Raw genomic sequence first — 20907 nt, 5'->3', positions numbered from 1 at the left:
ATGTTTACACAGATCGGATCGCAACTGCAAATAATTCTGTGTGTCATGTATCAATTTAAAACGTGCAAAATATTACGAAACACAAAAAGAGCTCAAAGTAGAAAGTTAAAAGCTGCACAGCAGCAAATGGCTAAATCACTCTGTCGTCACACGGATCACTCCACCTGTGGGTCTGCTCCAGGCAGCTTCTTCAGTCTGTGTCTGCGCCAACCTGCGATAGTCAAGTAATCAACAAATGTCTCTCAGCTGGGATTTACACAGCACCTCCTGTACGCTCAATACAGTATAAATACAAAGGAAAAAGAAACAGGGGGATCCCTGGGTGGCGCAGCGGTTTGGCGCCTACCTTTGGCCCAGGGCGTGATCCTGGAGACCCGGGATCGAATCCCACATCGGGCTCCCGGTGCATGGAGCCTGCTTCTCCCTCTGCCTGTGCCTCTGCCTCTCTCTCTCTCTGTAACTATCATGAATAAATAAAAATTAAAAAAAAAAAGAAACAGGGTTTTCTCTGTTGTCCTAGAACTGATTACAGTCTTGGGAGGGAGAAAATAGTCTTGCATCAAACTCACCGTACCACTGGCAGCAGGACCATTGGATGAGGTGGCTTTGACTCACTGCACTCTTTAACTCTTTATTTTTTTTTTTTTTTTTAATTTTTTTTTTTTAAATTTTTTTTTTTAATTTTTATTTATTTATGATAGTCACAGAGAGAGAGAGAGGCGCAGAGACACAGGCAGAGGGAGAAGCAGGCTCCATGCACCGGGAGCCCGATGTGGGATTCGATCCCGGGTCTCCAGGATCACGCCCTGGGCCAAAGGCAGGCGCCAAACCTCTGCGCCACCCAGGGATCCCTCTTTAACTCTTTAAATGACATACTTCTCATTATATGACACGTCTTATGTGTAGGGGTATATTGGACTAAGAAGAGCAGAAGATATCAGCAGTTTTCACACTGTTTCATAATGATTTTATTTCTGTCTGTCCCATTATGCAGAGTGTGCTTTGTCTTTGACCCAATGGTAAGCATTCATGTTTATTGAAGTAATGGCTGTCTTTAAACCATCAAATCAGAGAACATACTAGGAAGGAAGCTTTGAAATCATACATTCAAGTCACCCTTGTATGAGTGAGAAAAATAAGGCCAGAGAGGTGAATTGACTTGCTGTAGGCTGTACAGATTGTTCCCGGCAAAGCTGAGATCAGAATCTCTGTCACCTGACTCCTTTATCCGGTGTTTCCCCAGACATTTGCCACTGCATTGCCCTGGGTTGTTTCTTCTTCTCCTTCTCCTCCTCTTTCTCCTTCGCAGCATGTATCAACTTTTTAAATTTATTTTTTAAAGTTTGACTGTTCCCACCCCCCAGGAATGTTAGCTCTATGAGAACAAGAAACTCATCCATCTTGCTTTTAGCACCTACACCTGGCTCCTGTAGACACTCCAGAGATATTTGTTGAATTAAATGAATCATTGAATGAATGAATGAATGAAGGTTCTTCCCATTGTTCCAATCTTGAGAAATTCATTTTCTTGGAGCCTACATTTTAAGCCGATTTGTTATTTCACAGCTGGATTAATTTCTGCCTTAACTGCCAACTTTGATCAAAATCAGCATTGTAAAAAAAAAAAATCAGCATTGTATTCAATATCCTAGAAAAATATTTGAAAAAATAAAAACGACTTCCTCTCAGCTTGGATTAAAACTTTTCCATCATATAGCAACAAATTATTGTAATCTGAGTTTTGAACTTGGATTACAAAATGAGAGGCAGTGAAACTGATATTAGAGGCCATTTGCGGGCAGCCCGGGTGGCTCAGCAGTTTAGTGCTGCCTTCAGCCCAGGGCATGATCCTGGAGTCCCAGGATCGAGTTCCACGTCGGGCTCCCTGCATGGAGCCTGCTTCTCCCTCTGCCTGTGTCTTTGCCTCTCTCTCTCTCTCTCTCTCTCTGTCGCTCATTAATAAATAAAATCTTCAAAAAAAAAAAAGAGGCCATTTGCTTTGGGACAGCCATAACTGGATTCCATTTGTAACTCCACTGTGAAAAAAACAGTTCCATCCTCTGGAAAACGGAACAAAAATTTGCATGACTCTCCATGACCTTCTTTCCCTGACAATCCTTCATTTTTTAAAAAGATTTATTCATCTATTCGTGAGAGACACATAGAGAGAGAACCAGAGTCACAGGCAGAAGGAGAAGCTCACTCCCCACAGAGAGCCCAATGTGGGACCAGATCTGGACGCCCAACCACTGAGCCACCCAGGTGTCCCCCTGGTAATCCTTATAATCAAAAAAAATCCTTCAGCCAACCTATGTTCAGCCCATTCCCTTCTCACAAGCCACAGAGATTTCCTTAGTGAGCAGGAGCTGAGATCTCTAAACAGAAGTAAATTATTTGAATAATGGTTGAAGAGAAGTGTAGGAGGGAGCCATCACAATTCTAAAATGATACAGAAACTTCCTGAAATCACCCATCCTCCTCTCCTTCATCATCTTTCTCTGCTCCAACACAGGCTCTTGCCACTGTCTTTACACTACACACACTAACAGCTCTGAGCTTCCCTCCCTACCCTTTCCTATGGAGGAATCAGTGACTGATTAAAGGACAAAGGACAGAGACGTAGAGCCTGGCCCCACCCCCCATACGTTATCCCAGAAATTAGATCACCAAAAGTTCTTGACCAGAGTAGTCTGCGCTACAATATCTTCTTGAGGAATGTTTCGTAGCAGATTAAAAGCAATAGCTGGAGCTCCCACTGGCCAAATCTTGGTAATTTGAGCATCAAAATTATTAAGGACAGCAATGAACTATTGAAAAAAATGGGAAGCCATAAATCCACAGTGTACTAAGCAGATGAAGAAGTAATGTGGGAGAAGGGAGGGCCTTGGCTTACAATCGAACACTATGTGCTGACTGATAAATATGAAGGGAGTGCTGGAGTTGGAAAATCATCATTTTGTAGATGGATTCAGGCAAGAATTATCAATAGATGCTAAATCTCAGGGGAAATTTTTGACGAGGAGTAGGATATCTGCATGGACTTATAGTTTCTCCCCACAAATTGTTTATTAGTAGCAAAGAAGGGGGAAAAACCCAATAATTATATAGTTGAGAAATTGGGCAACAACTTGACTCAAAATGAGAACAATGTATTTTTTAAAGATTTTATTTATTCATGAGAGACACACACAGAGGCAGAGACACAGGCAGAGGGAGAAGCAGGCTCCATGCAGGGAGCCTGATGTGGGACTCAATCCCAGGACCCCGGGATCATGCCCTGAGCCGAAGGCAGATGCTCAACAGCTGAACTACCCAGGTGTCCCGAGAACAATCTATTTTTAGATTGGGATTTTTAAAATATCAATGTCATGAGGTGCCTGGCTTGCTTAGTTGGTTAAGTGAATCATTCTTGATTTCATCTCAGGTCATGATCTCTGGGTTGTAAGAGCGAGACCTGTGTTGGGCTCCACACTGGGCATGGAGCCTGCTTAAGATTCTCTTTCCCTCTGCTCCCTCTCCTGCACATGCATACATTGATAATATATATCAATGTCAAAACAGACAAAGGAAGAGTCTAGATTAAAGGAGCATAGATAGGACACAATGGGTGATCCTAGACTAAATCCTATATGGCAAGAAAAAAATGCTATAAAGCATGTTATTCAATAGATACAGGTGTTGTAAAAATGTTAAATTTACTGAACTTGATAACTGTGATTATATAAGAGAACATCCTTATTTTTTTTTTATTGGAGTTCAATTTGCCAACATATAGCATAACACCCAGTGCTCATCCCATCAAGTGCCCCTCTCAGTGCCCGTCACCCAGTCTTTATTATTAGGAAATGCCCACAAATATTTACGGGAAAAGAGCCATGATACATGTAAATTACCTTCAAATAGTTCAGAAAAAAAATGTATAGCTATCCATAGATCTATATCTGTATACACAGAGCACCCAATGATAAAGCAAACGAGGCAAATTGTTATCAACTGGTGAATCTGAGTCAAGAGTATGTGGATATACTTTATAGTATTCTCATAACTCAATTCCAAAATTAAATGTTTGAAAAGTGCAATAGGGGCAGCCTGGGTGGCTCAGCAGTTTAGCGCCACCTTTAGCCCAGGGCCTGATCCTGGAGAGCCGGGATCGAGTCCCATGTCGGGCTCCCTGTATGCAGCCTGCTTCTCCCTCTGCCTGTGTCTCTGCCTCTCTCTCTGTCTCTCATGAATAAATAAATAAAATCTTTTAAAAAAATGAAAAGTGCAATAGTTGGGCACCTGAGCGGCTCAGTGGTTGAGCATCTGCCTTTGACTCAGAACGTGATCCCAGGGTCCTAGGATTGAGTCCCACATCGGGCTACCTGCAAGGAGTCTGCTTCTCCTTCTCTCAATATCTCTGCGTCTCTCTGTGTCTCTCATGAATATATAAAAATCTTTTTTTTTAAGTGTAATAGCTCCCTACACTGCTAAAGAATCTCAATCTAGCTACCTCTTAATTACATGTTGTTGTGTATTGGCTCTTGACTGGGCTTTCTGACAGGCTATAAATGATGTTCCTACCCATAGGAAGCTTACCATCTCTTGAGAAGGGAGGTCTCTCAAACAGGAGGCAGAAAAGATGATAAAAGTTCAACTAGAAAGTATGAAAATGGGGATCCCTGGGTGGTGCAGCGGTTTGGCGCCTGCCTTTGGCCCAGGGCGCGATCCTGGAGACCCGGGATCGAATCCCACGTTGGGCTCCCGGTGCATGGAGCCTGCTTCTCCCTCTGCCTATGTCTCTGCCTCTCTCTTTCTCTGTGACTATCACAAATAAATAAAAATAAAAAAAAGAAAGAAAGTATGAAAATGGAGAAGAGATCAGGGTATTTGGATGGGATCAAGAAAGACTTCAAGGAGAAAGAGGGGCCTGGGCCTCAAAAGCAGGATTTCAATCAGTAGAGGATATTTCAGACAAAGTTAACCAATAGTTCATGTAACTCCAGGAGAGGCATGTGCAGGCTGATGAGCTGGAATGTTGACTGGATATTAGGAAGGATTGAAAAATAGGGCTGAGTAGATAAGATGTGGCTAGTCTGTAAGTCCCTCAAGAGCAGTGTCTAACTAGATCTCATGCAACAATACACTCCATGGCATGGGGCACAGGGCCAAACCCACCGGGAAGTGTTCAATATATCCTTATTATTGGATTGAGGATGAGTAATTTAAGCCCCAAACCAAGATAAGGTGCTTGGCCCCAGGTCTACACATAACAGATAGACTTATAATTTTTATAGGTATTGAGCCTAGAGCAGGTACCTTCTAAAGTCCAAGCCAAACAAGGTAAGAGGTAGTGCAGGATCTGGATAGACACCAATGTCAAGGTAGGACCAGGTGCCAAAACTACTGTGAGGTACTACTGTCTGATGCACAACTCTTTCCAGGGGTACCCACATTTTAAAAGAATGACTTTGCAAGAAAACTGTGCTTTTAGCAAAGCAATGAATCTCCCATTTCAGATGAGTGAGGATGCTGATTAACCTCAGTGCTTACAACTGGAGCCCTGGCTGCTAGGCCTTTTGGAGGGTTTCAGAGGCCCAGTTCTCTCCCTAGAAGCAGTTGGCATTGTCACCTGCTCAGCAGTGCTCCAGGAGCAGTCCCTCAATGCCACAGCAGCCCCCTGCCCCACATCTATGCTCTAGCAAAACTGTATGCAAATTTTAGTTAAGCCCATTCCTTGCACACACACACACACACACACACACACCCCACTAACTTGCATTAAGTTGTCAGCCATTTGTCTTCATTTTGGATTTCTCTTGACTGGCCAGTTACTTGTAACACCTTCAGGTTCAATGATACACCAACCAGCACTAAAATGCATTAGAAATGGGGTCGGCAAACTATGGCTCACGGCCCTGATCTGGTCCCACTGCCTGCATTTGTAAGGTCCTCATGCTAAGGATGGTTTTTACATTATCTGATGGCTGAAAAAAATCAAAAGAATAATAATTCAGGACATGGGAAAATGAAATTCACGTGTGAATTTCAAATTTCAGTATCTTTTAAAATAATTTATTTGTTTATTCATGAGAGACACTGAGGGAGAGGCAGAGACATAGGCAGAGGGAGAAGCAGGCTCCCTGTGGGGGAGCCCAATGCAGGACTTGGGACTTGATCCCAGGACCCCAGGATCATGCCCTGAACCAAAGGCTCAACCACTGAGCCACTGAGGTGCCCTGAAATTTCAGGATCTATAAATAAAGTTGTATTGGCACACGGCCATGCTCACCCTTTGACATATTATCTATGGCTGCTTTTGCACTACAGTGAACAGTTGCAGAAGCCACATTGCCTGCGAAGTGTAAAATAACTTACCAGATGGTCCTTTATAGAAAAAGTTTGCTGACCCCTGGCCTACAACAATGATTCTCCATATGGGACGATTTTGCCCCCCAGGAGACATTTTTGGTTATCACAGCTTGGGGGACGGGAGGGTGCTAGTGACATCTAGTGGGTAGGGATGCTCCTGAAGGTGTTACAAGGCATAGGACAGCCCCTATGACAAAGAATTCTCTGGCCTCAAATGTCAATAGTGCTGAGGTTGAGGAAACCTGGATAAGAGGAGCCTAAGGTACTTCAAGTAAAGGGAAAACTCTATCCTTAATAAGGGATATGGTTTATTGAACAACCAGGTTGTTAATTTACATTAGCTCATGTAGCTTTCACAATCACCCTGCAAGAGCATTACTTCTATTTTCCTTTTATAGAGAAGTTTTTAACCCAACTTGCCCCCGAGCACACACCGACAGCAAGGGTGTCTGGCTCCAGAGCCGGTGTTTTTCCACACACACTCGGTGCCTGCCACCGCTCAGTGACGTCACAAGCCACTGCTCTCTCCTGCCCTCTAGTGTGCGAGCTGCGCATACGCAGGTCAGTGTCGTTTCCTCGGGTTCGGAGAGGATAGGAACGGCTCTCCGGGTCTCGGGTCTCAGGTCTCCAGTCTCCAGCATTGGGCCAATCGGGAAATGAAACCGAGGGGAGAAAACCCTACCTTGATCGCAACCAGAATTGTAGAAAGCTAACCCTTCTCCCCTCTTGCCCGCCTTAATAATGCTGGGGGCACCAGGAGGCTTCCCTCACTGGTAGACCCAACACATACAGTCCTACTTGCTATCTATACAAGTATTTTCAAGTTTTTTTAAAATTATTTATTTATTTATGATAGACATAGAAAGAGGCAGAGACACGGGAGGAGGGAGAAGCAGGCTCCATGCAGGGAACCCGACGCGGGACTCGATCCCGGACTCCAGGATCGCGCCCTGGGACAAAGGCAGGCGCTAAACCGCTGAGCCACCCAGGGATCCCATATTTTCAAGTCTTAATGGACAGTCAGGTTCATGAATTTCCGGGCGGCTCCCATCACAAGATTGAATGAAAGATGACATGCAGTTCAGAGTTCTTTTCCTTCAGGAACTAAAACTCACCAGAATCTTGCTTGGTAGGATCTGGAACTCCACTTCCTCCACCCTTTATCCTACATGATAATCAGCTCAATGCATCAGTTAAATACATGCTAATGAAGGAAAAGTAGGACTTCCTGCTCACCCCCACACTGCCCAAGGGAATTGCAGGCCCAAATGGAGAGGGGGGCACAAAGTAGCCCACCTACGAAGTTTGTGTATGGGCTTGCCTCCCTGAGCCTCTTCAGTCACCCACGTGGAAGGCAGCTACCCACTCCTCCTGGGGCAAACCGTGGTGGAATACTTCACCTGACGATTTAAGATCAGATCACACAACCATTGAGCATTTCTTTGAATTTTATTGAAAATTGACATGGACATTAGAAAGGTATCAAGCTAAACAGTGCTGGTTTTGGGATGTTTCTCCTGGCGAATGAAAGCCCCAGAGGGGCAGGGACCCGTCACACTTTTGAACAAAAAGAACAAAGAGAAGAAAGGAAAAACAAACACAGATTCTGGAAAACATGCAAAGAGGCTCTCTCAGGAGATGCCAGGACAGTGGAATGGCAATGGTTGTAGGGATGTACGGTAATGAGCACACTCACACGGATTTTGATGCAAGTTAAGCCAATGAATTCAACTCAGATTGATCAACATGAAAGCTCTCCTTGCCAATCCTAGGTTGTGCAGAAACCTCTCTCAAAACCCCAACTGGCCCTGGAGGGTTAAATGGAGTAATTTCGCTTACTAAGCTTAAACCCCCTCCTGCCTTTCTCTTCCCCACCTGAGTGTGAGTGGATCCATTTTCCCCCTTGCTGGGGGCAGGGTGGTCTGCAGAAGGCCCGTCAATGCTGAAGACTGGACTGTCGCTTGACTTTCTCTTCCATACTCAGAAATGTTTAATAGTGGCTGTAGACTGTCAACCCTTTGAACTGGAGAATCGGTGTTTAAAAAGGAAAATTGAAAAACGTGGACAACACTTCCACACCCACAGCTGAGGTCCTCCTGCCCCAGTCACTTACACTTGGGTGAGTCGTCCTGCAGTTCTCTCTCTGAGGTTACATTTGGTCCATTCTCCAGCTTGGAAGGTTCTTTTCCTGCCTTGGTTAGGTCAGGACAAGACATTTTCATTGAAAATACCATGTAAGCCAGGAGAGAGCTTCTTGCCTGGACACAGGACCACATGAACACCTGTTGAGTGTGTGGTGTGAGTATGTGCGCAGTTTGAGGGGAGGGGATTGGGTAGTTTCTGGTTTGAGACAATATAATGGCAGTCTTCTCCTTTAGACTTAGTGCAGCTGCTGAAGACAAGATTAAAAAAAGCTGGAGAGGGAGAGAGAAAGAGAAAGAAAACAGGAAATTAGCCAAAGAAAAAGGACATTCAAAGAAAGACAAGGCAAGGGGAGTGGGCAGTGTGAGGTAGCACAGATTATACTCTTGAAGAAGACAGGTTAGAAATGGAGTCACCGATGGACCATAACCACCTGGAACTCTGCTGAGAAGGTTTTAAGAACACCACACACCGGTTGAAGCTTCTTATTTTAATGGAAAACAGCCCATGTGAATGCCAGATGATTAAAACCAAAACCAAAAGTGATCTGCACCGCAGCAAGGAAAAGCAAAGTTCTCAGCTTAAAACAAATGGCGTGTGAGTGTATGTGATCACATATGGGGATTTTTCAGGAAAGCCTTTCCATTCCAGTCTGGGAAAATTAAAAGCGCAGACCATTTCTGATGACTGGATTTGTTTCACCACAAGTTAACAGAGTACTCAGGGTATTTTAAAAAAATAACAATTGTACTGATTAAAAACCTTCTTCACTGAATGGGGGGGGGGGAACCCCGTTTCTGTCGACAGTGAGAAAAGCTACCCAGGAAAATAACTATTTTAATCCTTTTAATCAACTTTCTAAAGGCCTTATGTTTACTCACAAGTTAGACTTTTTTTGTTTACCAAACTTCCTTGATTACAAGGATCATGTAGGGCACCTGTTGAACATTCGCAGGCCTGGGCCCCATTCCAGACTTCCAGGAAAACTGACCAGCCAACAGGCGCCGTCAGCAGAAACGCTCAGTTCAGGAGCTGGCCTGGAGTCCTCTGCTTTGCCCGCTCCTACCCACTCCATCCTCAGATATTTTTCTATGGGGGGAAAAAACCCTCAAAGGCCCTGCAATGCTAACTATTCATTTTCTCTGAACATCAAAGGACCTTGGTATCCAGCACCACATAGGAGAGGTTGAATCCATTTGTGAAACGGATCCAGAGTCAGGGGACACTGAATTTCGCCTGGCTTCTGCCACCAAGCAGCACTGGGACATATTGCAAGTCCCTCGACTTCTCCAGGTCTGTTTCCTTTGGGTTGCGTCTGACAGACCAAAATTTCTCCCTTGACACGAAATTCCTGCTTGGTTTCTGAAGTTTTCCCAAAGGCCGGGTGGCAGTCTGCTACTTATGAAGTTTTCAGAGCTCTTCAGGCCTCAAGTAAACAATGTGTAAACAAATGCAAATGAGGGCCCTATTATTTGTGATGCAAATAATAACCCAGGGAAAAGGAGATCAGCTGGTCCTGTAAGTTTGGGATTCTTAGGAAAGCTGTAAAACTGGATGGAGAGACAGCAAAGCAGCAAGTAAGATGCCTTTCCCAAGGAGACGTGTCAGCCCTAATTTAGCATCTCTCAGAGCTACTGGCTGAGTATTCACGTTTTTGTTTGTTTTGTTTGGAACCTCCAAGCATGGGGTCTCCTAAAATGCTCCACTGTGAGACTTGGATTTTTCTCAAGAAACTAGTGTATACTTCAAACTTGCCTCTGGCCACTAACCAATCAGTGACTCACCCCACAATACCCATCAAAACTGCACTCTTGCTCTGCCAACAAGAAAATATAAAGGGTGTGTGTACGTTTGCTTTTTGTTTGCTCTACTTTACCACTTCCTTTTATTTATTACCTATTATGGAAGAGAGAGGGAAACCCCTCCCTCCCCATTCTCAATGCTTCAAAAAGCCCTGAAAATTTGGCACAGCCAGGTTTAACTGTGTGTTTTGGAAAATTAAAAAAATAAAAGGCGATCAAAAAAAAAAAAAAAGAGAGAGAGAAGAGTCATGATCAGTGCCAGTGGACTCGGAGGCAGAACTCAGAAGAGGTGGGACTCCAAGTGGAAGTACACGGCAGGGACAGGGGTGGGGGCTGCTGCCTGGCACCCCAAAGGAAAGCTGTCAGTTAAAATCAGAACCTTGGCTTTAAAAGGCTAAATGGAGTCCAGTCCAGCTGTAGCGGGGAATACTATTCAGTACACAGCCATGGATTACTGCAAAGGAAGGGCAGAAAAACGGAGCATTAGCCACACATCATTGCCAGGTGACCTTCAGCTCGCTCGCTTGCTCGCTCCCTCGCTCTCTCTTTCTTGCTGGCCAAATACCAAAGGCCATCGTACCTCGTGGCCCTGACAGTGGAGGGTTCTCTACTTCAAAGGGGTTCGCAAAGCCACCAGCAGATGGGTCCATTATAAAAATTGGGGCTGGAATCTTTTTTAAAATATCACATCCTTAGACTGGAGATAAAGTCAGGGAACCTTCTGAGATGCAACATGTCTTCTTTCCTCCCCAGCGGATTGTCTCACCTCTTCCTATGAGGGGGTGGGGGGGGTGGAGGGTGGGGAATGCATGCAAAATACAGATCAAAACTCATCACATGCACCAAATAAACAGACTGGAAGACTCAGCAGAGCAAAAAACTGAAAACACTGCTTCTCTGGGGTTTTTTGTTTTTTTCTATCTCTAATTTCTCTCTTGATCTCGTGGAATATCATTGCTTTAAATTTCATCTGTGTGAAGATTAATCCCTAATTTATGTTTCCCTGGTTAACACTGCTTCTTTGACCACCCAGTTTGGCAGCTTCCAACATGAACCTGCTCCTGGGCCCTGCCCGACTGGGATGGTGCAGAGCCCTAAGGGAGGTTATAGGGATAGTGAGGCACTGCAGAAGAGTTCCAGAAGTCTATTATTGAAGACACTAGGCTGGTAATAATATTCAGGTTTATTCTTCCCTCTGCATTTGTAGGGTACCCAGAATTATAGAGAGCAGAAATGTATGCCATTTTCTTCAGCAGTCATGCTTTCTGGAAAGGGCTTGGCGTAAATAAACTCGTTCTGGACTTCTAACGCAACTTTAGTGCACTTACTTAGAGCAACTCAAAACTGGGAAAGACTGGGCTGAGAGGCCAGAACAAAAGGCACCAGAGTGTCTCCTTTTGGAGCCCTCTCAGAAGGGGCCAGGCTCCCGTTGGGGGTTGGGGGTGCTCAAGGAAGCCCAGGGCCTGGACAGTAACGGGAATGATCAGCGCTTACCCAGCCCTGGTGGAGGCAGATACTTCAGGGAACCAAGCACCGATCAGAATTGGAACAGGGGAGCTGATGGTGGAGACTAGCAGATGGGACCCTTGAACACGTTAGGGTCTGGCAAAGATGGTGGGGAAGGGGTTGGTGGAGTGGGGGGGGGTTGGCAGGTTGGGGGGTGGGTGGGGCAACGGGAGGGGGACTGGGATGCACAAGCCATCTCTGAGCCATGTGACTGCTGGCTTCTTGACCAGAGGCCAGACACCATCCTCAGACCCCCAAGGCTTCTATAAACTTTGGCAGGAAGAGAGGGGAGGGCATGGGCTGTGTGCCCCTTCAGACGTGTTAAGGGGGAGTTAGAGAAAGTGAGGCCCAGCTCTGGTGCGCAGGAAAAGGGCGTCTACAGGAAGCCCAAACTGAAAATGAAAAGAGAACTTGGGTTAATGAATGGATGGATTAATGTACAACAATAACAACAACAGCAACAAAAAGGTTAGAAGAAAATTGTCATGATGACTAATGGATAAATTAGAATACAGCTATGTTAGAATAAGGTCTCATCGCATTGGCTCCTGGGAACATGCTTTCATGCGTGCGCCCCCACACACCTCTAAGTGGCAGTAGAGTGGCACGAGCTAAGCAAAATAATTATCAACAGCCCCGAGAATACTTTATCTCTTCTGAATTACTAGGTCCTAACGCCCACCCAGACACTACACAGGAGTCCTGTCACCAAATCTCTGGGGTGCCTCAGGCCACTGGGTAGAAGGCCAGGCTCTCAGCCACGAATTGCCTTGTCTTATAGGGAAAGCAGATGAGGTGGAGGTTTCTCCTCAGTTAGACTCTGGAGCAGCCCCAGTTAGCTAACTGGTACCCCCCTCCCAGGGGCAAGATTGCTTGAGAAGTATCTAGGGATGGCTGAGGGGTCTGCAATAGGGTCCAGACCACAGTTACCTGAAAACCTGAACTATGGCAATCCATTATGGGTCTGTGTTCACACAGCACTTTGACTTTTCTCTCATGTAAACTTCATGCCAGGGACATTTACAGAGCAAGTAGCATCAATCTCCATTCAACATAGGAGGAGACCGGGGAACACAGATACCAGCTGACTTTTCCGTGGTCACAAAGAAAGAGTCACAGGGTCAGAGATTGTTTCCCTTGGCTGTTTGATCAAGACTCTTTCCATCACACTGCAGTGTTGAGAACTCCTTGCCTGTGTTTCTAAGCCTCTGTTTATTGCCCAAAGAATACATCTATCTCATTAAATCAAGGCTGTTAGATGTCTAGGGGGGCTGTTACAAGCACATGCATATGGGAGTATGTTTGAACATTGAGTCACCTTCCTCAGACCGAATACATCTATACAGCTCTCCACACACGCACCTCTTTTCTCCTCTCTCTCTCTCTCTCGTAAATAGCCATTTATGCTAGGAATTAGGAGTTCTGCATTCTTGTTCCAGTTCTGCCACTAACTTGCTGTGTGACCCCTGGTAAGTCTCTGAAATTCCCCACTCCTTCATTCGCTCATTGGCAAACTGAAGATGATTCCTTTCTGCTCTACCTCACAGGACTGTTGTAAGGTGAAAATTATATGTCATCTGGGGAAACCCTTTGAAAAGCATTAAAATGCCATACGAATGCTCACCTCTTATTTTAGTCTTTGTCTACTTTCCCCGGGAAGAGAGACTTAAACAACCCGGTGATGGCCTATATTCTGGGCTGTGTCGGAAGGTGGACCTATTTTGGCACATGTATACTGTCCACATACTGTGCACACCTCCCTAAGAGCCAAGGGGCCAATAACCATTGAGGCATAGTAGCCACAACTGTGTAGGATCCCAGGGGAATTTCTCTTACAATTGCAGAGTGCGGGCCCCTAGCGCCTCCAGCAATTTCAAAACCCACTGAGGAACAGCAGGCCTCCCCTCAGCCCACACTCCAGTTAATGAGGCCTGGCCTTTGTGATCTGCGCCTGGAATGAGAGCTTTGGGGAGGGGACAGGCTGCCTCTGTGGCTTTCAGATCCCTTGGAGCCTCCCTCCCTTATTTGGTTTGGAACCGCTCTTGCGGTCCGCTGGGGAAAAGCCTGCCAGGAAAAGCCAACCTCCTTGGGGTTGGGGTTGGCTGTTCCCACTGTTGGCCAATTGCCTCTCACTTGTACAGCATGGCTTTAATTATAGTTTTGCCAGAATTCATTTTCATAATGGCTACTAACAAGGATTTGGAAACCTGAACCAAATTGTGTCAAGCCATGTGCACTGCAAGCTGAATCAACTGAAATCTAACCTCCCAGGATACATCTTTCTTGTGGTCCTTACTGAACATGGGCAAACAAATGAACTGAATTCCTACGAGTGCCAGACACTTTGCTAGGCATGAGAGTCGGCAGTAGACTGATGCTCTAGAAATTCAAAGTCTTCCCAAATGGAGTTTAATTCCCATCAACTAACAGGGGCTCCACCACTTGCCTTCAAGCCAGACGATATATCATTTCATTGTTCTTTTAGGGTTGTTTCCTTTGGCCCAATTTCAGGGGCCTTACGTTTCAGAAGCCTCTGTGGACTTCCTCTTAGAGATTTGCTTGAAAGTAGGATGTTTTGCCAGCTGCCCGAAGTCCCCAGAGCAATAGCTACAGCAATCAGTTTGGCGACTAAACAGCAGGCTCTCTATTTAAATCATAAACTACATTGGTGAGTGGGGAGAAGTCTTCTCAGTATTTTATATTCCCTGATCCAAACAAACCAAACATAAAAGGCATTTATGAGACAACCAGGGTATTCGGAGCACTGGCTAGAAATTTTATGTTAACAAATTGTTAATTTTTTAGGTGTGCTAATGGTGGTTTTGTGGTTATGTTTTTTTAAGAGTCATTATCTCTTAGAGATTCCTGCTAAAGTATCTACAGATGAAAAGATATAGCTTTTGCTTTACAATAATCCAGCAGGTTTGGGATAATAGATGAGATGGCATTGGCCATATGTTGACAGTTGTCTGGGGGCTGGGTCGTGGGCACATGGGGTTTCATTATACCATCTTCTCTCTAGTTCCTGTTTAGAAGTTTCTATGGTAAGGTTTAAAAAATAGCAATAAGCCTAATTATGTTCCTAATTATGTTCCCTCCCTACTCACTGAGTCTAAAAGAACAGATAGAAGGTGCTTAATCATTGGTATAATCAACCTATAAACTATTACAAGCTGCTTCCACTTTTATTATAGTTTTTGGGGGAGGCACACAGCGAAAGGAAATTTGAGAATTTGAACCCCTTGGATAAGAAATAGCCACCAGAGGGAAATAGAGAAGCAAGTTTCCATTGACTTGGAACATTCCCAAACCTGGGGGTCAAGGCCACTCTGACATTGTAAGACAGACTTGCAAGCCCAGTGATTTCCCTCATCGCTACACGTTAGTTAATTTTGAAAGCAATGATTAAGGCATGAGATACTGATCACAGGATCTACCTATGCTACTTAACTGTTCTAGCAGCAAGTCTGAAAACACTCCACTTTTCATCATGCAGGCAAACATTCCACATGTACACTTGAGACTACAGCAAACTATTTCTTAATACTGTCAGTCACAAGAGCTAGGAGAGTGAAGCACTTTTTTTCGTGATTAGATATTTGTGTTGGGTGGGGGGCGGGATTTGGCTTTTGTAGAAGCCACTGCCAGTTCTACTTAGAGTTAATAAAGCTTACCAGGACCCAGGGTCTCATGCAGCATGCAGCAAACAGCAGAGTTAACTGTAAAACAGTAAGAGCTGATGAAGATGGAGTGAGCTTGAGGAGAAATCCAATATTATGAGTTGACGCAAACAACGAAGGTTAGCGATCAAAGGAAACGAGGAAGAGAGGGTGGGAGAGAGGGACGGTGGGCTGGTAGGGACCCCTAAAACACCGGTACTCTCTTAATCTCTTTAAGGGCAGCCAAAGGAAGTTCTGAATGTGTGACTCCATTAGATCCAACCACCATCTTTTAAGAGTCAGTGCCCACTACCCCCACTTCTGCCCTCAAAACCTATCCCCGCCATCATCACCATGGGCCCTGAGTGGCACAGATGTAAAGAAAGGTTTTCCAGAAGTTAGCCAACTTTTCATGGAATTACAGAAGCAGCCCAGGCCTGGGGCCATTTATATATCTGGAAGGAAGGAAGAGGACAGTCTATTTTGTCAGAACCTGGTCACTAATATGAGGTGCCACATGCCAGCAAGGCCTTCACCCATCTCAGAGTTGGGAAAGGTGCTGTCACCAATCCCAAATATTCCTGGAGACTGGAGAGACATGTCTCCCTATGTAGGGTCTTCTGCCTGGAGTGGGAGAGGGGAGATCAGTTCATGTGAGACAACTAAGAGAGAGCCTGGTCTGGGAGGAACTTCCACTGAACATCTAAGTAGGGAATATTTATAGTTTAGTGTCAGTGGGGTTCAAACAAAGGAATCTCCTAATTCCTGCAAGCAGGCTGTGAGGCTGCCCCAGGGATTGAGTTAATAAATACCACAGGCCAAGAAGGCAACAGGTTAGAACGAGGAGACAAATTTAGGTTTTTCTGATCTTAAAAATAGGAACCCTTTCCTGCAGGTGCAACTAACACACAAGGCCCAATCAGTTAATATACAGTATGTCCAAAGAGGCTTTTTTTTCTGACTAGTTAAACTTTATCCATCAGGTAACACCAAATCAAGGTCATGAGTGAGTGAATCTGACACAGAGTGTGGTGACTCGGTAACAAAAATCTGTGGACTAGTGGGTGAACGTGTTCAAATTACACTTTTGAATAAATGGATCGCAAAATCGAGTGCCTTCAAATATTAACTGTCGTACTGTTGTACAGAAGTCACTGTCTCATTCCTAAGTGATCAGCCAGGCCCAGAGGAAAGGAGGATGTTTCCCTCCTTCTGGCAGATATCCAGCAGCTGAGCCAGGGACAGGTTGCTGAGAACAAAAGGTATCGACCACGGGCACTTTTTGGATCCTCAGGCCCTTTGGGTAAGGACATGGCCCAACACTCCATGTGAGGGCCCCCCAAGTCTCGCAGCACAAGCAACTCCAGCATAAGGGACCCCGGCATAGTTTCCTGGCGCTGCCCAGGTCCCACCAGAAATCCTTTCCTCTCCTCTGGTTCCGGGACGATGGATGGGGAGCTCCAGCCAGCAAAGCCTGCAGTCAGCTCAGGGTTATGGACCCACATGTAAGCAGGAGCCCCTGCTCTCCTGCCTTACCACACACCAGGGGAGATAGAGGGACAGACTGTGCCATCACTGCCCAGCTTAAGGATGGGGCACGTGGAGTCTACTACCATCTGGGGGCTCCCCAGTAAGCTCTCAGCACCTCAGGCCAGGAGCAATGAAGCAGCCAAGAGAGAGGGATGGCATAGGGTGGGAGACCTGGACTGGGCTGCAGCTAAGTGAGAAAATGGGGCTGGGGGGCTTCAGGCATGGGGAGGTGAACCCCTCAAACACAGGACAAACAAGGCGGCCTGTGAGCCAGATCAGCACCAACCTCTTGGGGAGGAAGAGGGTGCCCAGAGGCTTCCGCTTGAGGTGCCCTCTCTCCTCTACCCTCTGGGGGGGAGGGTCCCTCTTTTCATTCACCTCTTTCTTACAACACTACAGATTTCATGGTTTCCTCCTTGCTTGCTCCCCTCCCACATTCCACATTCCATTTGCCTGTCTTCTATCCCTCCCTCTCCTCCTACCTAGAGCTTACAGGGCTTTCCCAAAAGCAAAGCAGAGGGGCTGTGCCCCTGGGGACTACAACCCTCCCCTATTCTCACCTCCCCCAACTCAGGGGACACAAAGACCAGTTACAGGGACCGAAATGCATTTGTCAGTCTACAGGTCACCTCTGGCCACTACCCCTCAGCATGAGGCCTCCACCGGAGTCTCCAGGCCCTGCACTGAGGGGATGAGCAGGAGTAGGAAGGAGTCACAGGCCCAGAGCAGCCTACCACTTACTTTTTCTTTTCTTTGTCCCTTTTCAGAGTCTGTGAGCCTCCAGCCTGCGAGCCCTGGGACTGGAGCAGCTCAGCTGCTGTCTTTCTCTGTTTGAAGGCGTTCACTTCATCGTCCAGGGATTTCTTCTTATCCTCCAGCTTCTTCTTCTCGTCCTGGTGTAGTTTCTTCAGGCGGTCAAACTTCTCATGCAGCTGGCAGGGGAGCACAGGGAGTCTGAGCAGTGTCCCCTGGGAACAGCTCCTTGAGGAGCCAAGCCCAGGGTTAAGTGGGGACCGGCAGGGCTGCCATCCTGCAGGACTGGGGGACCTGAGGAGACATTTCTGCCAGGGACTGCCCCGATGGCACCAAGGCACCATGTTCTGGGGAAGTCCCTTCTCCTGTCACTTCACCTCCACATTTCTGCTCTTGAATGTAGTCACAGAACTATTATTAATGAATAGTAATTAATAATTAGCATCAAGAAATATTCTGTGATTCTCTGTGTTTTATGAGGAAACAGGAGGTCAGAGAAGTTAAGGAATTTGCCCAAGGTTAATCCATTCTTTAGAGGATTATATAGCGAGATCGCCCAATGTGAGTGGGGCCCCTGCCTTTCCTTACCCCCTCTGGTCAAGGAGGATCACCATGGGTTGCAGAGAAAACCTCAGCAATGCCAAAGCTGGTCAAAGGAAATACTTGTCCTCAGACATGGAAGGAGATAAAAGAGTTTTATAAAATGGAATGAGGGCAGAGACCTCAGCTTTGACCAAGGGGAGACTCAGCTAGCCCTGAATAGAACCAGACACCCAAAGGAGAACAGTACAAATACTGAGTATTTCTTTTGAGGATTCTGGAGAGAATTTAGGATTCCGTAGCACTCAAAGCGTACCATGTAGGAGGTCAGGTCTCCAGGTCTTACAGGTATTTGGGACTTAGTAAGGGGTGGTGGATGACAGGCCTGCTGTCTAGACCAGCTTTTTACTAGTCCCTTGGGGTACGGTGGTGGTCAGTTGCTCTAACCTAGTTTCTGTCTATTGGCCTTTCATTCATTTATCTTTGAGATCCTCTCACCTCTCCTCCAAACGTACTGGGTGGCATTTTCTTTTGGAAAGGGAAACTGAAAAAAAAAAATCCGATATCCATGCCACGGACTCTGGTCTTGACTCTTGAGCAGTATTGCCCAACAGAACTTTCTACGGTGATGAAAATGTTCTATATCTGTGCTGTCCAATAGGACACACAGTAGTTGCAGGACAACTTAGCATGTGGCTAATGGGACTGGGGGACTGAGTTTTACATTTTATTTAATTTAAATTCATTTAAATATAAGTAGCATGGCTACCATTTGGGAGAGGGTGGCTCTAGAGAATAAAGTAACCGCCTGGCCTTGGGGAATGAGGGATGAAGAAGACACAGATCTTGCTGCGGCCTTCCCTTGGTACCAGCCAAGGCAGGGCTGCAGATGCCTTGCCCCATTCCTGCCTGGAAGCTGCGGGGCTCTGCCCAAGCTCAGCCCCGTCTTCCTGCCTGTTGGACAGTCAGGGTCATATTTACCTCTTTCTCTGCCTCTTTAAGTTCAGCTTCTTTCTCTTTGACTCTCTGGACGAACATCTGTCTCATCTCCTCTTCTTTTTTCTGGAGCTCCCCTAGGAACTCATTCCTTTTGGCCTCATATGTCTCCTGTAAGCTGCAAATATGGTCAGGTTAATTCCCCTGCCTTTATTTATTTATTTATTTTCCCCTGCCTTTAGAATGGCTCTTATTCAATGAAAACTGGCTCCAGTGGTCCTCCTTGGGTTCCCCACCACCACCACCATCCTCCTTTTCCCCAATTCTGAGACAGGTGCAAAAACAGAACCACAAAGCTGTAGGCAGCTGGCCTGGCATGTGACAGCAGGGTCACAAGGCTGCTTAAGTGGGGGCGGGGCAGCCCTGGTGAACTGACATATTTACAACTGGAAGTGACTCAGAACACCTGTTTCTCTGCCCTGGTGATACAGATGAGGAAAGAGGACCAGAGAGGCAAGGTGATTTGCTCAAGACCACACAGCTAGTTACAGGCAAGGGAGGGACCCGAAGCTGGGTCTCTCATCTTAATCTGGGTCCTTCCTCTGCACTGGACTCCCAGGTTCTGGCTCTGAAACTGACCACATTAATGAACTATTTCAAAAAAACACTTGATGAGATTCCATTGTGTGCTACGCACAGGACTCAGTGATACTATGCTAGTCATTCAACATCTCAAGCCAACAGCCACTGTGCCCACCATCAAGGAACTCACGGTCTACCTGGGAGATGCCTGAGCCAAGTCTCCCTGCCCCCAGCCTCAGGTTTAAAGCAACAGGAGCCAGCCTAGTGAAGAAGAGGAGGAATCATGCTCCAAAGAGGGCAGATGTGGAAGGGCACACGTGGAGAGAGGATGATGTACTTGGGGAGCCAGGCAGAGTCCAACATGGCCGGAGACGATCACAGAAGCTGTGGAGTACAGGGAGGTGGGGTTCCTGAGTCTCGCAGGAAAGACTGGGTGTTGGATGCCACATTACAGGCCTGGTCATTTATCCATGGCAGGGTTTCAAGCAGGAGGACTGACTTCATACAATTTGAAAATGAGAAAGACCACCCTGGCTGTTGCATGAAGGAGAGACTTCCCAACAATCCAAATAAATGATTGGATCTCTCACTTCCATAAGAAAGCCATAAAAAATAATGAGATCTTGTCATATGGCCCGATATGGATGGAGCTAGGAGGTGTAAGGCTAGGTGAAATAAGTCAGTCCGAGAAAGACAAATGCCATGTAATTTCACTCATAAGTGCAACTTAAGAAACAAAACAAACGAATAAAGAAAAAAGAGGCAAACCCAGACCCTTAAATACAGAGAACAAACCGTGGTTGCCAAGGGGGCGGTGGGTGGCACATGAAGGAAACAGGATAAAAAGAAATGATGGGATCTGAATGTTAAGGGCTGGTAGAGATGAAGGATTTGGGGGAACTTAAGAACAGTGAGGGAAGCAGGACTCCTAGGACTTGGGGACGCCTGAGTGGCTCTGTGGTTGAGCATCTGCCTTTGGCTCAGGGCGTGATCCCGGAATCCTTGGATCGAGTCCCACATCGGGCTCCTGGCAGGAAGCCTGCTTCTGTCTCTGTCTATGTCTCTGCCTCTTTCTCTGTGTCTCTCATAAATAAATTTTTAAAAAA

At 46.1% G+C, this 20907-nt stretch overlaps 1 protein-coding gene across 4 annotated transcripts in view; it reads right to left on the bottom strand.

Moving 5' to 3' along the window:
* Positions 1–7781: 7781 nt before the first annotated feature.
* Positions 7782–20907, bottom strand: part of SEPTIN6 (septin 6) — a 67004-nt gene continuing 53878 nt past the window's right edge. The window contains exons 8-11 of one of the 4 annotated variants that reach the window (XM_072817317.1): positions 19265–19397; positions 17732–17922; positions 15476–15520; positions 11461–12193 (exon numbers count right to left, since the gene is read on the bottom strand). In XM_072817317.1, the coding sequence (XP_072673418.1) occupies positions 15517–15520; positions 17732–17922; positions 19265–19397 (328 nt within the window). In that variant the 3' untranslated portion in view covers positions 11461–12193; positions 15476–15516. Of the gene's footprint in view, positions 10750–11460; positions 12194–15475; positions 15521–17731; positions 17923–19264; positions 19398–20907 lie in introns of those variants that run through there. The other 3 variants (XM_072817316.1, XM_072817313.1, XM_072817314.1) reach the window with 3 other exon arrangements.

Source organism: Canis lupus, chromosome X (assembly GCF_048164855.1).
Source record: "Canis lupus baileyi chromosome X, mCanLup2.hap1, whole genome shotgun sequence".
NCBI classification, from domain to species: Eukaryota; Metazoa; Chordata; class Mammalia; order Carnivora; family Canidae; genus Canis; species Canis lupus.
Note: the sequence above shows the minus strand (reverse complement) of the source record. Positions and strands in the feature narration are given on the sequence as shown.